This window comes from Lipotes vexillifer, unplaced genomic scaffold, assembly GCF_000442215.2.
Source record: "Lipotes vexillifer unplaced genomic scaffold, Lipotes_vexillifer_v1.1 scaffold149, whole genome shotgun sequence".
NCBI classification, from domain to species: Eukaryota; Metazoa; Chordata; class Mammalia; order Artiodactyla; family Lipotidae; genus Lipotes; species Lipotes vexillifer.
Genome location: NW_006779962.1, coordinates 1967263 through 1983978, shown reverse-complemented (window position 1 = coordinate 1983978; position 16716 = coordinate 1967263). Strand labels below are relative to the sequence as shown.

The 16716-nt window shown below is 50.5% G+C and overlaps 1 protein-coding gene across 1 annotated transcript in view; it reads right to left on the bottom strand.

Moving 5' to 3' along the window:
* Positions 1 to 3373: 3373 nt before the first annotated feature.
* Positions 3374 to 16716, bottom strand: part of AK8 (adenylate kinase 8) — a 139215-nt gene continuing 125872 nt past the window's right edge. Inside the window, exons 12-13 of the mRNA XM_007453104.1 lie at positions 4867 to 4947; positions 3374 to 3716 (exon numbers count right to left, since the gene is read on the bottom strand). Of these exons, the coding sequence (XP_007453166.1) occupies positions 3479 to 3716; positions 4867 to 4947 (319 nt within the window). The 3' untranslated portion in view covers positions 3374 to 3478. The remainder of the gene's footprint in view (positions 3717 to 4866; positions 4948 to 16716) is intronic.

The following is a 16716-nucleotide window of genomic DNA, read 5'->3' as shown; positions in this document are numbered from 1 at the left end:
GAAAGAGTTTGTGGTGACAACATGATGAAAGAGGCTGGAAATGAACGAGGGAGCTGCCTTAATGATGACAGCGTCAGCGACTGTTCTGCAAGTTACCTTAATCAGACCTCAGTGGTTAACTTCAAGCACAGCCGATCTGGAAATTAACACATTTGCGCTCCAGCCACGGACTTTGCCTCTCCTGGGCCAGGAAGCCCCCAGCCAGTATCACTGCGGCTGGAACCGGATGCTAATACACTCCAGCCAGGCCTCCCAATTAGGCCGCGACCTGGAGCTGAGGGCTCCAGTTAGAAGAGCCTAATTTGTCCCGGCAGCCTGCGACCCTGGAGCGGGGAAGCTTTGCTATGCAAAGCAGCGGGAGGGACTGTGCGTCGCGGGGGCGTGAGATGAATACTATTTGCTCGTCGTTTCCGGGGGAGCTATCTACACGAGCGGGAGCGTGTTGGGCCAACCCGGCTGTGCGGCAGGGCCCCCCCCCACCCCCCCGCCCGGCACTCCCGAAGGGCGCGCCCGGAACCGCGCGCCGGAGCACATCTCAATGACGCCCGCGCCGTCCCCGCGTCCAGGGCGGCGCGGAGCCCAACCAAGGCCCCGCCGCGAGGCATCCAGGATGCCAGGGGCTTCGGGACGCCGGGACGCGGCGGGGAGAGCTCCTCTGGGGTAAAGGCAGGGCCCTTGGCAACCCCGACGGCAACGGAGGGAGAAGCAGGTGCCGGTCATCACGTGGAGTGCTCTGGGACCAGCGAGTGACTCAGGTCCCAACCCCTGTTGCCACTTACCACGCACAGCCTTTCACAAGTTATTTGACTCCTCTGAGCCCCAGTTTCCTCATCTAGGGATTAAAAACAGCACTGACCTCAAGGGGAGCTGTGAGAATGTAATTGAGAAGGGCTGCATTTATTGAGCATGTACTATGTGCCCTATTTTCAGCCTTGGTGTATGTATTCATCACTTCATCCCACAATACGAGCTTAGTATTGCCTAGGAGGCAGTGACTACTTGTTCTCATTTTACAAGGATCCAGAGGGGTGAAGCAACTTGCCCAAGGTCACACAGCAGCATGGGGACCTACACTCTTGGCGGGGACATCACCTGCCTCACAGAGGGGGCGCAGAGCTGGCACAGCTGCTCTGATGGGGTGGGGCAGGTGGAGGGAGACGAGGGGTAAAGGTGTGGGCAGTCCAGAGAGGAGGTCGTCCACAAAGTAAGCCTTGCTATGCGAACAAAGTAAATGAGCGTTTGATGATGTCCCTGGCTAAAGATCTACATCCAAATGGTATTTCACTGAGTAAAGTGAGACCACATTCTCTGGTACCCGGAATGACACGCAGAGGGGTAGGCAGGCCTGTGTTGGCCACCTCCCTGCTTTTGCCTCCTGCAATCAGGGGGTGCCGGGTACAAGTGGGCAGAGTTTCATCACAGCAACCTGGCCCTGTGGTCTGTACCTGGGACTTCTCCCGGGGCCTCCCAGGGCCTGAGGAGGCTTAATGGGCAGGAGCCCATTGTCAGGGGACTTTCAGGGTAGTTGCTGTTTTCCCTGTAGGGGTTGGGGAGAAGTGGGGCCTGGGCAGGGGAGGCCCTGATGGAGTTTCAGGAGGTGGCACCCGGTGCCTGCGCAGGGTGAGGAGAGAGAGAGTCGGGCGGCTGAGCCACGAGGCAGGGGGAGGTGCAGAGGCCAGGATGCTGCCTCTGGAGAGAGGGCCCAGCCCCGGGAGGTGCTAGGGCAGGCCCAGGGCTCAGTCTGAGGTGACGGGGCAGAGGTAGGAGGGCAGGCCCGGAGGCCTGGCTCCAAGGACCCCAGCTGCCGGCTGGCACGTCACTGGCTACTGTGGCCAGCGCCAGGGTCAGATCTTTGCTGGAGGGACTCTGGGCTGCTCCAGGCTGGAAGGGGCTTTAGCCATTAGGCATAGAGTCCCCGAGCTGCCCAGAGCCCGGAGGCTGGAGTCTTGGGCCTAGGCTGGCCTGGCCTGCTGAGGCCCGCAGGCAGAGAGCATCAGAACACTGGATTCAGGTGTGCCATGGATCCGGGTGACCTCACGCAAGTCACTTACCCTCCGCGGCTTTAGTATCCTCTTCTGTTGATGGAGGGAATCACCCAAGTATCTTTCTAATGAGGTAAAAAAAATAACTGGGTGGGGGGAGGGGGGCTCATGAAAGAGGATCAAGAGCTCTGTCAGCCTAAGATGTCACTGTCCTGTCCCTCCAGGGGCTCCTCCTGGTCCTGTGGGCTCTGGGGGACCCAGAGGGGCTATTTCGGTGGGAGGTGAAGGCAGGCCTTCCGAGGGACTCCAGCAGGTCTCAGGAAACAGCTAAGTGTGTCTAGAGCTGCCCTGACATGGCAACCACTCACCACATGTGGCCATTTACATTTTTTTCTTTTATATAAACTTATTTATTTTATTCATTTATTTTTGGCTGCGTTGGGTCTTCGTTGCAGTGAGCGGGCTTCTCATCGCGGTGGCTTCTCTTGCTGCGGAGCACGGGCTCTAGGCGTGCGGGTTTCAGTAGTTGTGGCTCGTGGGCTCTAGAGCACAGGCTCAGTAGCTGTGGCGCACGGGCTTAGTTGCTCCGCGGCATGTGGGATCTTCCCAGACCAGGGCTCGAAGCTGTGTCCCCTGCATTGGCAGGTGGATTCTTAACCACTGTGCCACCAGGGAAGTCCCTACATTTTTTTTTTTTTAAGCAAATTTACTTTTCCCACAGATCAATTTCAATTACCAAGGAAATATTTAACTTTTTTTTTTTTTTTTGGCCGCACTGCTTGGCATGTGGGAACTTAGTTCCCCAGGCAGGGCTCGAACCCAGGCCCCCTGCACTGGAAGCGTGGAGTCTTAACCACTGGACCACCAGGGAAGTCCCCATTTACATTTAAATTAGTGAAAATTAAGGACAATTTTTTTTTGACAATTTTAAAAACATCTTCTCAGTTGCAGTGGACATGTTCCCCGTGCTCAGCAGCCACCTGCAGCTCGTGCCGTGTTGCATGGTCAGAGAGCATGCCCCTCATTCCAGAGAGTGCTACTGGACAGGCTGCTCCAGAGACAGCGGCTTTGGTAAAACTGCATTTACTGAGAGCATAGCATGTGCCAGGCTCTGTGCTGAGCGCTTTACCAGCATCATCCCGTTTAGTCCCAAAGCAACCCCGTGAGGCAGGGACTGTTATTACCCCATTTTAGTTGTGAGAAACGAGGGGCTCCGAGGATCGGATGACGATCGCAGGGTGCACAGCACATTGATGCTGGAGCCACACCGCATCCCAGGTCTGACCTGGTCCGCAGCGCTCTACTTGACTGCTTTCCTGGACTTTGCCTGTCCTGTGCTCCCAGACCCCCAAACGAGGCAACCTTCCGGCCACCTCACCTTTAGGACACGCGAGACTGCACTCAGCACTCTTTATTGGCTTGGCTGAGTTTCCAGAAGGTCGGGGGAGGAGGATTAACTTTGTCTCCCTGGGGGATGCTCCTTTGCTCTTAAGCCATCAGGGAACTTTCTTGGGCAGGGGATTAGTGATCCCACTCTCTATGTATTCAAAGACCGTGTACGGGTCCTGGTCCCCGTTGAGGGTGATGGCCTGCCCATAGAACTCCTGCAGCTCAGCGGAATTCCTGTAAAACAGCTCCATTCTGAGCTTGATCTGCTCTTCAGAATCCTTCGGGCTCTGCAGGAGACGGGCCTGGATTTCCATGGTCGGAGGTGGCTTGTACATGAGGTGGGACCTGCGAGAGGAGGGGAAGCAGGTGACCCCTGGTCCAGCTCAGAGGACAGGGCAGAAAGGGGCCCTCTGTCCTACTGCCGAGCAAGCTGGTCACCATCACCACCGCCACCAAACATTTACTCTCTACACCAGCTGTGTGCACACCCTCAGCTGGGTCCGGGAGCCGCAGAGAGACCCAAAGCATAGGCCCTGCCCAGGAGAGAATAATGCAGATCAATAATAGGCCAGAATACAGTAATACACCGAGGGCCAAATCCCTTTCTTTCTTTCATTCCCTTCCTTTCTTCTTTCTTCTCCTCTTCATTCCAAACAATATTTATCAGCTGCCATGGACGCCTGGCACACATTTGCTATTGACGGCGCAGTGGCAGGCAAGGCAGTTGCCTCTGGCTTCATGGAGTTCACAGTCCAATGGGGGATGGGGCATTATAACACCAAGTGTGAGCAGAGACGACGGGAAGTGCCACCGTCACTGCTGGAGAGACCCCAGGGGCATGGCAGCGTGAAGGTCATTGTACTTGACACAGGTCAGTGAACAGATGTCCCCCAGCAGCAACGCGCCGGATCAGGCCTATAGTTCGGGAAAATCCTGGTATTCCCTTCGTGCCCTCCTCACTCCCTACTGAGAAACGTGGTCTGGTGACGGAGAAACAGGGCCTTGATTACTGGGAAGATGGAAGCTTCCACCTCTTTGCAGTCGCAGAGACTATAAATTGGATTTCAACACCAACACAGTGATTGTACTTGGTCAGATGCAGAATAAAACTCAGGATTTACCCCCGTAGCTGTGGGAGGGCTCGAAGGTGAAATGGTTCCCGAGGGGATGCATCTGTACAGCAACCACATCTGGGACGTCCTGTGGTGACAGCAGAGGCCTGGAGCGCCATTTCACACGCTGGGGTCAGAGCCGAGCCCAGGACAGAGCCGGCGAACATTTCAACAACTGCTGTAGAGCCCCGGACATTAATTTTCTTGCTGCTTTTCCAGGAAAAGAGGGCCGACAGCGCAGAGGAGCTATAGCTGGGGGAACCCCCTTTCTAGAGTCTTCTGTCAGTCATCACTGGTGTCATCCCTGGAGCAGCCCCGCCCTGGCATCGGTCAGCTACATGGGGAGAGGGGGTCCCTGGTGGGGCGTGGAGCCTGGCACAAACCTTTCTCCTGTGACAGGGTCGGTTCTTCTCAGGGTCAGCCGCTCAATGATGGAATCGAATGGCACATTCAGGAAAAACACCCTACGAGGAAGAGCAAGCACCACGGTCAGCTGGAGGGAACCGCAGGCTGGACTCGTCGAGACCAGCGTGGGCATCAGCCCCCGAGAGTGGGTGGAGCCTCGGTGGCCATCACTCAGGGCTCGGGGTATCAGGCTCTGGACGGTCACCTGGGAAAGATGCAGGCGCGGCCTCCCTGCCGTGGAAGCTCTCCGCACCCTGATTCAGGGCCGGTGCCCAGCGCCCATCACTCCCGGGGGTAGGGGGGACTCTGTGGGGGGGGGGCATCACTCAGGTGAGCTTCGGGGAGCAGACGCCCCATCCTTGTGGCAGGACAGAGTGTTCTCTGGAGTCACACAGACTTGGGTTAGAATCTCACCTCCACCATGGACCTGCTGGGCGACCTTGGGCCACTAACACAACCTCTCTCAGACTCAGTTTCCTCACCAGCAAAATGGGTGCAGTGATAGTTGCTGGTGTTGAAGATGTGAGGAAAAGAAGCATGTGACAAGCTTAGTGCGGGGCTTCCTCACCTCCTCTTTCACAGAGGAGTCTTGGACCCAAGGGAGCAGGACCCTCAAAACCAACAGTCCCAGCAGAAAAGACACAGCTCTCACTTCTGATAACTCAGGACTCCGACTGGGCCTGCCTGAGAATCCACCTCCTGAACCCCTAGTTCAAATGGTTTAATCCCCTCCCTCTTTGGCGGTGGAAGTCTTTGTTTCTTTCTTTTTCCTTTTTTAATTTTTTTTTTTTTTGCGGTGCGCGGGCCTCTCACTGTCGCGGCCTCTCCCGTTGCGGAGCACAGGCTCCGGACGCGCAGGCTCAGCGGCCATGGCTCACGGGCCCAGCCACTCTGCGGCACGTGGGATCTTCCCGGACCGGGGCACGAACCCACGTCCCCCGCATCGGCAGGCGGACTCGCAACCACTGCACCACCAGGGAAGTCCTCCTTTTTAAATTTTTATTGGAGTATAGTTGATTTACAGTGTTGTGTTACTTTCTGCTGTGCAGCAAAGTCAATCAGTTATACATATATCTATTCTTTTTTAGATTCTTTTCCCATATAGGTCATTACAGAGTATTGAGAAGAGTTCCCTGTGCTATGCAGTAGGTCCTTATTAATTATTTATTTTATATAGAGTAGTGTGTACATGTCAATCCCAATCTCCCAATTCGTCCCACCTCTCCTTTCCCCCCTGGTAACCATAAGTTTGTTTCCTACATCTGTGACTCTATTTCTGTTTTGTAAATAAGTTCATTTGTACCATTTTTTTTTTTAGATTCCACATACAAGAGATACAATATGATATCTGTCCTTGGGAAGCCTTTCTTTATATAAAACCTGAGGAGAGTGGTTCTCAGTCAGGGCTGATTTTGCCCTGAGAAGCTATTTGGCAACATGTTTGTGGCTGTCACAACAGGGGGCGGGGGGGAGTGCTACTGGCATCTAGTGGGTGGAGGCCAGGGGGTACTGCTCAGCATGTCATTCTGTGTAGGACAGGCCCTACCACAAAGCATTATCGCCCCGTGTCAGTCAGGAGGCAAATGGAACCGGTGGGAGGTGCCACCACTCTGGCTGGGGTCCGGCTGGGGGAAGCCGGTCGGGGTGAAGGACCAAGTGTTCTGGCTCTTCCCCACAGATCTAATCCAGGGCCTGTCTTCTGGCATCAAACGATCTCAGTTTGTTTTAAAAAAAATAAGTTCTGGAATATTCTATGGCTCACTTACTGTTTATTCATTACTTTAATTAATTCATGCCTATGTTTATTGAGTGCCTGCCGTGTGCCAGGCTCTGCAGTGAGGCCCTGTGTTTACCAGCCCATCGTATGGGACTGAGACAGGACATTTAACAGAGTTGTCATCTCGGACATCAGCGTCCCATGACCGATGCAACTTCCACTGGGGACGACATCCGTGACAGCAGTAGCGGTGACAGCCTCACTGTGCACCCAACACCTTGTTCACGTCACTTCCGAGTAAGTAAATTCAGGCGAAAAGCACCTCTAAGTGTAAGAAAAACGTACTCAGCGATTTCCCGCCTTCACAATTGGGTGGGAGTCTTTTTAGGGTGGATCCTCTGTCTCCTTCTAAGTTAGTGAACAAGAAGCCTTCACCGGCATCCCAGGAATTCACCAGATGTGTTGATCAGGCCGCCAAGAGGCCAAGCTTTAGTGGGTCCAGTGGCACATTGGTGCCCATGGGCCCTGGACCAGCCTCTTGGGCCCAGGTGCCACCCCTAGGGCCAGAGCAATGACCAGCCCCCAGCCAGTGTCCTGACACCCGGGAAGCACTCAGGAAAGGAAGGAATAAGTGAATAGGTGGCACACCATTCTAGTGCTCTATTTATATACTCTCTCTGCCTCCTGACTGACTTTCCTCCATCCCAGCCCAAAAGCTCAACCAACTGGTAGAGTTGAGAATGATGCTAAATTCCGGGGTTGGAAGGGATCAGCGTTTCCCTAATTCCCAGGGACCAGGTGCATCAGAATCCCCTTGGGAGACTGTGACTCTGCTGGATAACAACACCCTGGCCCAGAAATGCTGATTCAGCAGACATTGGAGGGCACCCAGTATTCCCCCCTCCCCACCACCCAGTGCCTGGAATCCGCTGCCTTGGAAAACACCTGGGCCAGGCACTCTTGAAGGTCCTGTGACCCCTGGAAATTTACACACAAACTATGGAGTACGTGTGATTTGGGGGAAGGGATAGATCCATGTTTCACAACAGATTCTCAAAAGGGTCCTTGTTCTTAAAAAGGGTTAGGAGTCACTGGTCTGAGTTTCACAGGGCAATGAAGGATGTGGCCACAGCCGACGTGAGGAGGTGGCAGAGCTGGGCTGCCCCAGGTGCCGCACTCTGTCTTCACACTGCTTCCTGGGGATTTTCCTGAGCCCCTCTGGGGAGCCACCCCGATGCCCACTTATCCCTATGACTTGTTTGGAGTTATCTCATCCCTGGGCTGTGGGGCTGGGCATGAGGGAGGCCCAGGTGTGGCCAATTTGAGTGCCAGATCCTCCTGGCCACAGAAATTGGGTCAGGGTGCGGACTGATCCAAGCCAGGCCAAGGAGAGGCTGCCCCAAGGCTTGCCAGAGAGAAAGGAGCTTCACTTTTTCTGGGGCTGCTAAGCTGTTGGTACGGGAGCCTGGGGTTGCCTGGGGCCTGCACCCAGAGACAGCCTACCTGAGAATAAAGCCCACCCCGAGAGAGCAGAGAGATGGTGAGAGACACTGTTTGGGACCCTGAATCAAGCTGTACCTGAAGCCAAACGCCCCTCAATGTTTCCCCGACATGAATACATAAATCTCTTTTGCATAAACCAGTTTGAGCTGGGTTTCCTGCAATTGTTATCCAAAGGCCATCTACTACATCTAGTCTCTCCACACCTGCTTCTGGAAAATGTGTAAATTAAAAAAAAAAAAAAAAAAAAAAAAGTCTCCCTCAGGCTCCACAGGTAAACATCTGGAGAGCTACCCTCTCAAAGACCAGCGTAGTCAGGAAACTACTCTCCCCAGTGTTAGACTACATTAACAGCCAATCACATTAAGACTAAATAAGTAACCAAGAGACTGAGGTCTCTGAGAGCAGAAAAAGCACTGGAGTCCAGATGTCCTATCTCCCTGGATTTTCTACAAATAGGCCATTCTGTCCAAATATTGAAAAAGTAGACAGAAATGTTTTCAGAAAATGGTACCATCAACCCATAAATGAAAGGTACCAACTATTATCTTCCTACAACTAAATAGCCAAGAATAAATTGGGAAGTGCATACTGTTTATTAAAAATAACTATTCTGTTGTTTTATGTACACATAAAATCAAATGAAAAAATTTAGTAGATGACGCTTTGGAAAACAATATTTCAAATAATGATAACAGTGAAATAGAAAATAATTCCTTAGGTGACAGCTTCACACAGCATCTGACAATCTAAATTTCTCTGTCTGCAACTAAGCCCGTGCGCCACTACTACTGAGCCTGTGCTCTAGAGCCCGCGAGCCACAACTACTGAGCCCGTGCGCCACAACTACTGAGCCTGCGCTCTAGAGCCTGCGAGCCACAACTACTGAAGCCCGCGCGCCTACAGCCCGTGCTCCGCAGCAAGAGAGGCCACCGCAATGAGAAGCCCCCGCTGGCCGCAACTAGAGAAAGCCGTCGCGCAGCAACGAAGACCCAATGCAGCCAAAAATTTAAAAACAGACTAGCGTCTCCCACTGACTTTCTTCTCGTTCTCTATTTTTGCCCACACCGTTTGCTGAGGTTCACTTCTGCCCAGTTGCCAAGAAGCCCCTCGCTGGTAGCTGATGAAAGCTGTAGCCTCCCCTCCACGAAGTGAGCACAGCCTGAGGTGTGGGCGGGAGCCATGAAAATCCACCTCTTCCCCCGCACGCATTCTCGACAATGATCTCCATTCCCCACGTGCCTCAAAATAACAGCCACCAAATAAAACATGCGAGATCAGGAGCGTCTGAACACGGGAGCACAGATGTTTCAATGTGCTTTCATCTCTTAGACTCCAAACATGCCTGCCCCCCCCCCCGCACCCCCAGAACTTGAGAGGCCCAACAGCAACACCAAAACGTGGCTGTCATCGCAGCTGGCGGCTGACGGTGCCGCTCCGGATGCCGACGCCAGTAGAAAGGGAGCCAGTTTGGAAATCCGTGGTAATGGATGCTGCTTCATAAACAAAGGGGCCCCCATTGAAAGATTTTTAACCCAGCATATCAAGATGGCTTGTCGTCATTCAAGGGAATGGCTTGTGAAAGGCTGGCGAGATCAGAAGCGCAAGGACACCAAATTGGTACTTGAAACAGGTCGCTGGGAAAAGCCTCGCTGGGGAGGAGCTGTGCTTCCACGCCGGAAGCTTCTGATTAGCCAGGCTCACGGCGACCTGGTGCCACAGCCAGGTGGCGGGGAGAGCGGGGAGCCCACTCAGCTCTGCTGCCCTGTGCGTGCCCCACCTGCCGGTTTTGGGTATCATGCTACTCATTTACAATAATAGCCAGGGAAGACAGAATGTGAAAGCAAAGAATAGTCAAAGCAGGGCGCACCGGGCAGAGACACCCCTGGTATATGTGCTTGGGTTCACCAGGGCAGGGAGCTACGCCTGCCTTGGGGTTTGCAGAATTTCAGGCTGGTGGCTGGCTCAGGAGGGAGCTGGAAGTTACCTCTAATGCCTCGCTCCTCAAAGTGGGGTCCCTGGACCAGCAGCAAAAGTACCAGCCCCACCACCCACCCACTGAATCAGAGTCTGCGTTTTCACAAGACCTAGAGGCATGTGTGTGCACGTCGAGGCTGGAGAAGTGACGCTCTGATCCCGTGTCTCCCAGATCTGTCTGATGTTGCAGATCATCTGGAGGGCTTGTCTAAAATACAGATTCCGACCTGAAACTAACACAGTATTGTAAATCATCTATTCTTCAAAAAATAATTATTAAAAAACAAAACAAAACAAAACATTCCAGGCAGCCCTCCCAGAGCTACCAAGCCAAAACCTCCAGGGGAGGGGCTGCGAGACCTGTATTTATAAGTCAGCCGCTCAGGTGATCCTCATGCTCAGGCAGGTATGGGAAGCATGGCTGTTGTCCCAGGTCTCACCTTGGCCAAACCTTGGAACCAGAAGGGGAGCTTTGAGAATACTGAGGCCTGGGCCCCACCCCTAGGGATTCTGCTATAATTGGCCCAAGGTGAGGCCTGGGAGTGGAGATTTTTAAAAGCTCCCCAAGTGATTGTTGTATGCAGCCAACTTTGAGAACCACTGCTCTGATTCAATCGCTCAGTGTACAAGATGGGGAAACTGAGTTCCAGAGAGGAGAGGGCTCACACTCTGTCACCCAGGGCACTGATGACAGACAGTGAATGACAGCTGGGATCTCCTGGCCCACCCCCATTATGACCCCTCTGATCATACTGTCTGGGGCTCTGTCTGGGGAGCAGAGGAAGCCTTCCTCCTCAAAGGCCTTGAAGCTTACCCCCTGCTCCAGAGCTAAACTCACTGGAGACAAGAGGGCTAGAATTTTCTCTGGACCCAAGGATAGATTTGATAAATTGAGAGATATGACATATAATAACTGGCTTTAAATAAATATGATGTCCAGCTCTGTCCAGAGGCAGGGGTGTGCCCTTATTAGCCTCTTGATCTCAACCAATAAGTCTCTATTCTGTGGAAAACTCCATACAAAGCACCATGATGTAACTACAATGAGATACCACTTTATACACATCAGGATGGTTATTATCAGAAAAACAGCAAAGGGACTTCCCCGGGTGGTCCAGTGGCCAAGACACCGTGCTCCCGAGGCAGGGGGCCTGGGTTCGATCCCTGGTCAGGGAACTAGATCCTGCACGCGGCAACGAAGGTCCCGCGTGCCGCAAACTAAGACCCGGCGCAGCCAAACAAATAAATAAATAAATATTTTAAAAAACAGCAAATAACAAGTGTTGGCTGGTGAGACTGTGGAGAAAGTGGAACACTTGTGCATTGCTAGTGGGAATGTAAAATGGTGCAACAAGTGATCCAGCTATTCCATCTCTGATATATACCCAAAATAAGGGAAAGCAGAAATTGGAACAGATATTTGCACACCCAAGTTCACGGCAGCATTATTCACAACAGCCAAAAGGCAGAAATAACCCAAACGTCCATCAATGGATGACTGGATAAACAAAACGTGACACATACTCAATGGAATATCATTCAGCCTTAAAAAGGAATGAAATCCTGACACCTGCTACAACATGGATGAACCTTGAAGAGATTACACTAAGTGAAATAATCAGACACGAAAGGACAAATATTGTACGATGGCACTTATATGAGGTATCTAGATTAGTCAAATTCATAAAGACAGAAAGTAGAATGGTGGGGGAATTTCCTGATGGTCCAGTGGTTAGGACTCAGCGCTTTCACTGCAGGGGACCCGGGTACGATCCCTGGTGAGGAAACTAAGACCCCGCAAAGCCAAGAAGCTTGGCCACAAAAAAAAAAAAAAAAAAAAAAAAAGAATGATGGGCGCCAGGGGCTGGGGGGGAAGGGGAAATTTGGGGTTGTTGTTTAGTGGAGATGGAGTTTCAGTTTGGGAAGATGGAAGAGTGCTGGAGATGGATGGTGGTGATGGTTGCACAAGGAGAATGTACTCAGTACCACTGAATTGTACACTTAAAGATAGTTAAAATAGGGGACTACCCTGATGGTTCAGTGGTTAAGACTCCAGGCTTCCACTGCAGCGGTGCATGGGTTCGATCCCTGGTCGGGGAACTAAGAGTTCACATGCTGTATGGCATGGCCAAAAAAAAAAGGTTAAAATTTTAAATTTTATGTTATGCATATTTTAGCACAATAAAAAATAAGCACAACGGTATGGTTAATAGACATTATGATGAAGGTAGGAGGAGGGGTGCATTTCTAGCCTTGAATAAATTTACAATTTAATGAGGTTCTTAATATACATATGGATACAAATAAATGGATGTATAAGGTCAATGCTATACATGCTCAGAAAATAGAAAAGGAAAGAATAGAACTTAATTAGGCTGCCTTTCCCTGATACCAAAAACCAGACAAAGACACTACAAGAAAAGTATAGACCAATATCCCTTATGAGTACAGATGCAAAAATACTCAATAACATATTAGCAAATTGAACCCAGCAATACATAAAAAGAATAATACGTTACAATAAATGGGGTTTAGTCTAGTAATGAAAATCTGGTTCGATATTTGAAAATCAATCAATATAACCATATTATTAGACTAAAGAAGAAAACTATGTAATCATCTCAATAGATGTAGGAAAGCATTTAACACAATTTATATCAATTCCTGATAAATATTCTAAGCAAACTAGAAATAGAAGGTAACTTCCTCCTCAGTCTAATAAAAGGTATTTACCAAAAAACTACAGCTAACATCAAGACTGAATGCTTTCCCCTTAAGATTGGGAACACAGCAAGGATGTCCATTTTCACAACTCCTATTCAACATCTTACTGGAAGTCCTGGATAGTGCAATATATCAAGAAAAGGAAATAACAAGCATACAAATGGAAAGGGAAGAAATAAAATTGTGTTATTTGCAGATGACATGATCATCTAATTCAGAGCCCCAAAGAATCATCAAAAAAGGTCACTATAACTAATAAGTAGGTTTAGTGAATTCACAGACTACAAAATCAATAAACAAAATATAAACCAACTTTTCAAGACACTAGCAATAAACAACTGGAAACGGAAATTTTAAAGTACCATTTACTATAATATAAAAATGAAATACTTAGGTATAAAGCTAATAAAATATGTATAAGATCTGTCTGATAAAAATTACAAAACACTGGTGAAAGAAATCAAAGACTTAAATACATATGGGGAGCTGTACCATGTTCATGGACTCAGAGACTCAATAGTGTTAAAATGTCAATCCTACTAGATCTGCAGATTCAATGCAATTCTAATCAAAATTACAAGAAGGTGTTTTGAAGATTCCACACAAGTTAATTCTCAAATTTAGGGCTTCCCTGGTGGCGCAGTGGTTGAGCGTCCGCCTGCCGATGCAGGGGACGGGGGTTCGTGCCCCGATCCAGGAGGATCCCGCGGGCCGCGGAGCGGCTGGGCCCGTGAGCCATGGCCACTGAGCCTGCGCGTCCGGAGCCTGTGCTCCACAACGAGAGAGGCCACAACAGTGAGAGGCCCGCATACCGCAAAAAAACCACAAAAAACAAAAAGCAAAACAAACAAACAAAATGGATCATGAACCTAAATATAAACCTGAAACAATTAAACTTCTGGAAGAAAATCTCTGTGACTTTGGGTTAGAGTTCCTACATATGACACCAAAATCATGACACAGATTTTTAAATTGATAAATTAGATTTCATTAGAAATCTAAAAATTAAAAACTTCTGCTCTTCAGAAGACCTTAAGAAAATGAAAGAGATGCCATAGACTGGGAGAAAATAACTATGAAATCTATGTCTAATCAAGGATTTGCATCCAGACTATGTACAAATGTGAATTACACGCCCAACTAATGACATAAAGGAGGACGCACAAATAGACCCCCTTAGTACCTTGTGTTTCCAAATTTGATATTCAAATTGGGAAAGTCTGGTCCAGGAAAACGGTTTCCTGAAAAAGGCTCAAACGACTCCTCCTTCCCCAGTTCCTTCAAAGCCCGGAAGGAAAGCAGCGGCATTATCCACGCTCTAAAGCAAGACTCAGCCTCTGCCACGCGGAGCCCTTTTTCGGGGCTGGAGTGTCGGCAGCAGTGGCTCTCAGGCTTTGATATAATCAAGGGGTCTTCTCTCAAAGGGGAACTTTGCCATGACTGCCACTGAAGCAAGGAAACAGAGAGAAAGGAGAGCCACCAAGAAAAAAGGCAAAGTGACACTGTACAGAATGGTCTGCTCACCTTTAAAACGTGTGCCCCTGACACATCAGAGAGGTGAGGCAACATCAAAGCTATTGTAAAATAGTCCTCATATGACTACAACAAGTGGGGCCATTGGATAGCAAAAAGCAGGAGTAACCATTGTTATAGACGTGTCAGGACAAGGCCTTCGCCTAGTCCAAGGGCAGGGAGAGCCCGCATCGTGTCTAGAGGTGACTGCATGTGGGGACGGCAGTGAGGGATGGGCAAGCTGTCAGAGGACTCTAATGGGAATGAAAGATGAACGGAGCTGAGGGTGGCAGGACTTGGGAGAGGGTGGTTACAGGGAACAAGTGAACGATGCACAGGCTATCCAAAAAAACAAAAAATAAGAACTGGGTCAGCTGCAGAAGAATCCACACCTCTGAGTACACAGTGGGAGGAGCTGTCTAAGGACAAGGGCTGGGCTGCCTTGTCTGTGCTGCAACCTTCGTGCGGGGATGTGGTGAGGGCTGAATAAACGTGCAGCGAACGAGTGGATTAGCACGTGAGGGAACCAGCTGTGATGCCGTGGAAGGCCCTATTCCATCTCACAGGGACGGCCCCGTCAGCTCTTTGGGATCGGCCCCCGGGTCCACCCAGCCACAGGTGCAGGCTGATTCCCTTCACAGAATGCGATGCTGGACAGAGTTTGGATGCAAGGCCTCCCTGGAGACCGGAAAAGGCCCTGGCCAGAGTTTTAAATTTTTTACTATGTATCTTTTTTACTCTGACAAGAGTACAATTTGAAAACAAAAGGCCAAACGTCTCAACCCCATTTTAAACCCCTGCGCAGCATGCCTCCTGCCCTCAGGTAGCCGCTGCAGGGTCCCCTCCCCGCCCGCTCCCCACTCCTTAAGAAAACAAGGCTCCCGCTGGCCATTTCTTGTTTAAAACTGTGCATAATTGATAGTGGCAAATCTACACTGCCCATGTCTAAAATCTCTCCAGGGGCAGGAAGAACAGTCTCCACGACTGTCATTAACTGGGAAATTAACGAGCACGCCTGGCAGTTCAGCACGCGCTGCGCAAAGTGCCCCGGGTCCGGTGTAAGGAGAATGACCCCAGGTTCAAATTCCTGCATAATCCGTCTTCATCTGAGAGTCCTTGAAAAATTTCTGCCTCCATCACCACTGGGAAGAAAGAGAATAATTCCTCTGCACACGGCCACCCAGACACTTCCTAGACGATCATGAAATGCACATCATTGGAAGTCAGAAAGTTCTGCAAACTTTTCCCAAAGAGAAAGGCACATGAGCTTAAGGCAAAAAAAATGACAGTGGACAAGTGGAAAGCAAACTAGAGCTACACTCCAGGACTAGCCAGTCTCTGCCAACAACTCGGGGCGCCAGCTATACCGGTGGCTCTCAGACTGGACGTGTGTGGACACAGGAGGACTCTAAAAATTCTGGCTTTCCCCGGGGCCAGGCAGGCCCGGTGTCCAAACTCTGGCAACACCGCCCTCTCCCCGCATCTCTCATGCCCACACAAGGTCAGCAAGTCAGCCATCAGTGCAGGGCAATCACCTGGGCGGGGCCAAAACGGCTCTCAGGGGCCACTGGGCACCTACACTCATCACTGCCTTTCCCTTGGTCGTCCTTCAGCTCCACATCTGTGTTTGAGGGGGCCCCGGCTCACCACCCAGCTGGTCTTCTTCTGTGTGAGAAGTTCCTGTGTGTTCCTGGAAACCTGTCCTCCCTGTGCGCTGGCCAGAAGCCACACTGCGCCTTCTATCTTGCGCTCAGAGCACCTGCAGGCACACCAGCACCTGGCTGCCTTGGGGTCCCCCCGACAGTGGGAACACAGATCAACGCTGGTCAACCGTGAAGCATGCCGGTGTGGACACCAGTTCAGTCCTGAAAGGACGACTGGGCTGGTGAACATTTTGTCAGTGCCCCGTGGTCTGGCCGACACGTGGATGCTCCCTCCGATCCCCCACTTCAAGAAAGAATTTGTGTCTCAGCTGTAAGGGGCGGGGTCAGCTGACAGCCTCTAGCTGTAAATATCTTCCAGGGACTTGAACCCTATGTTCTTTTTTTTTTTTTAAACATAGTAACTGAGATATAATTCACCCTCCTAAAAGTATACAATGCAGTTTGTTTTAGCGCATTTACAGCATGTGCAACCGTCAACGTGATATAAATTTGGGAGATTCTCATCACCCCCAAAGGAAACCCTGTACCCGTGAGAAGGCTGTCCCCACCCCCCAGCTCCCAGCCCCTGGCAACTGCTAGTCTGCTTTCTGTCTCTGTGGATTTGCCTCATCTGGACACTTCATACAAATGGAATCATACAATGCACGGCCCTCCAAGTCTCCATTAGGAAAATTAAAGAAAAAAAAAAAAAAAAAAAAAGGACCTCACACGGCATTTTAAAAATAAAACAAAAA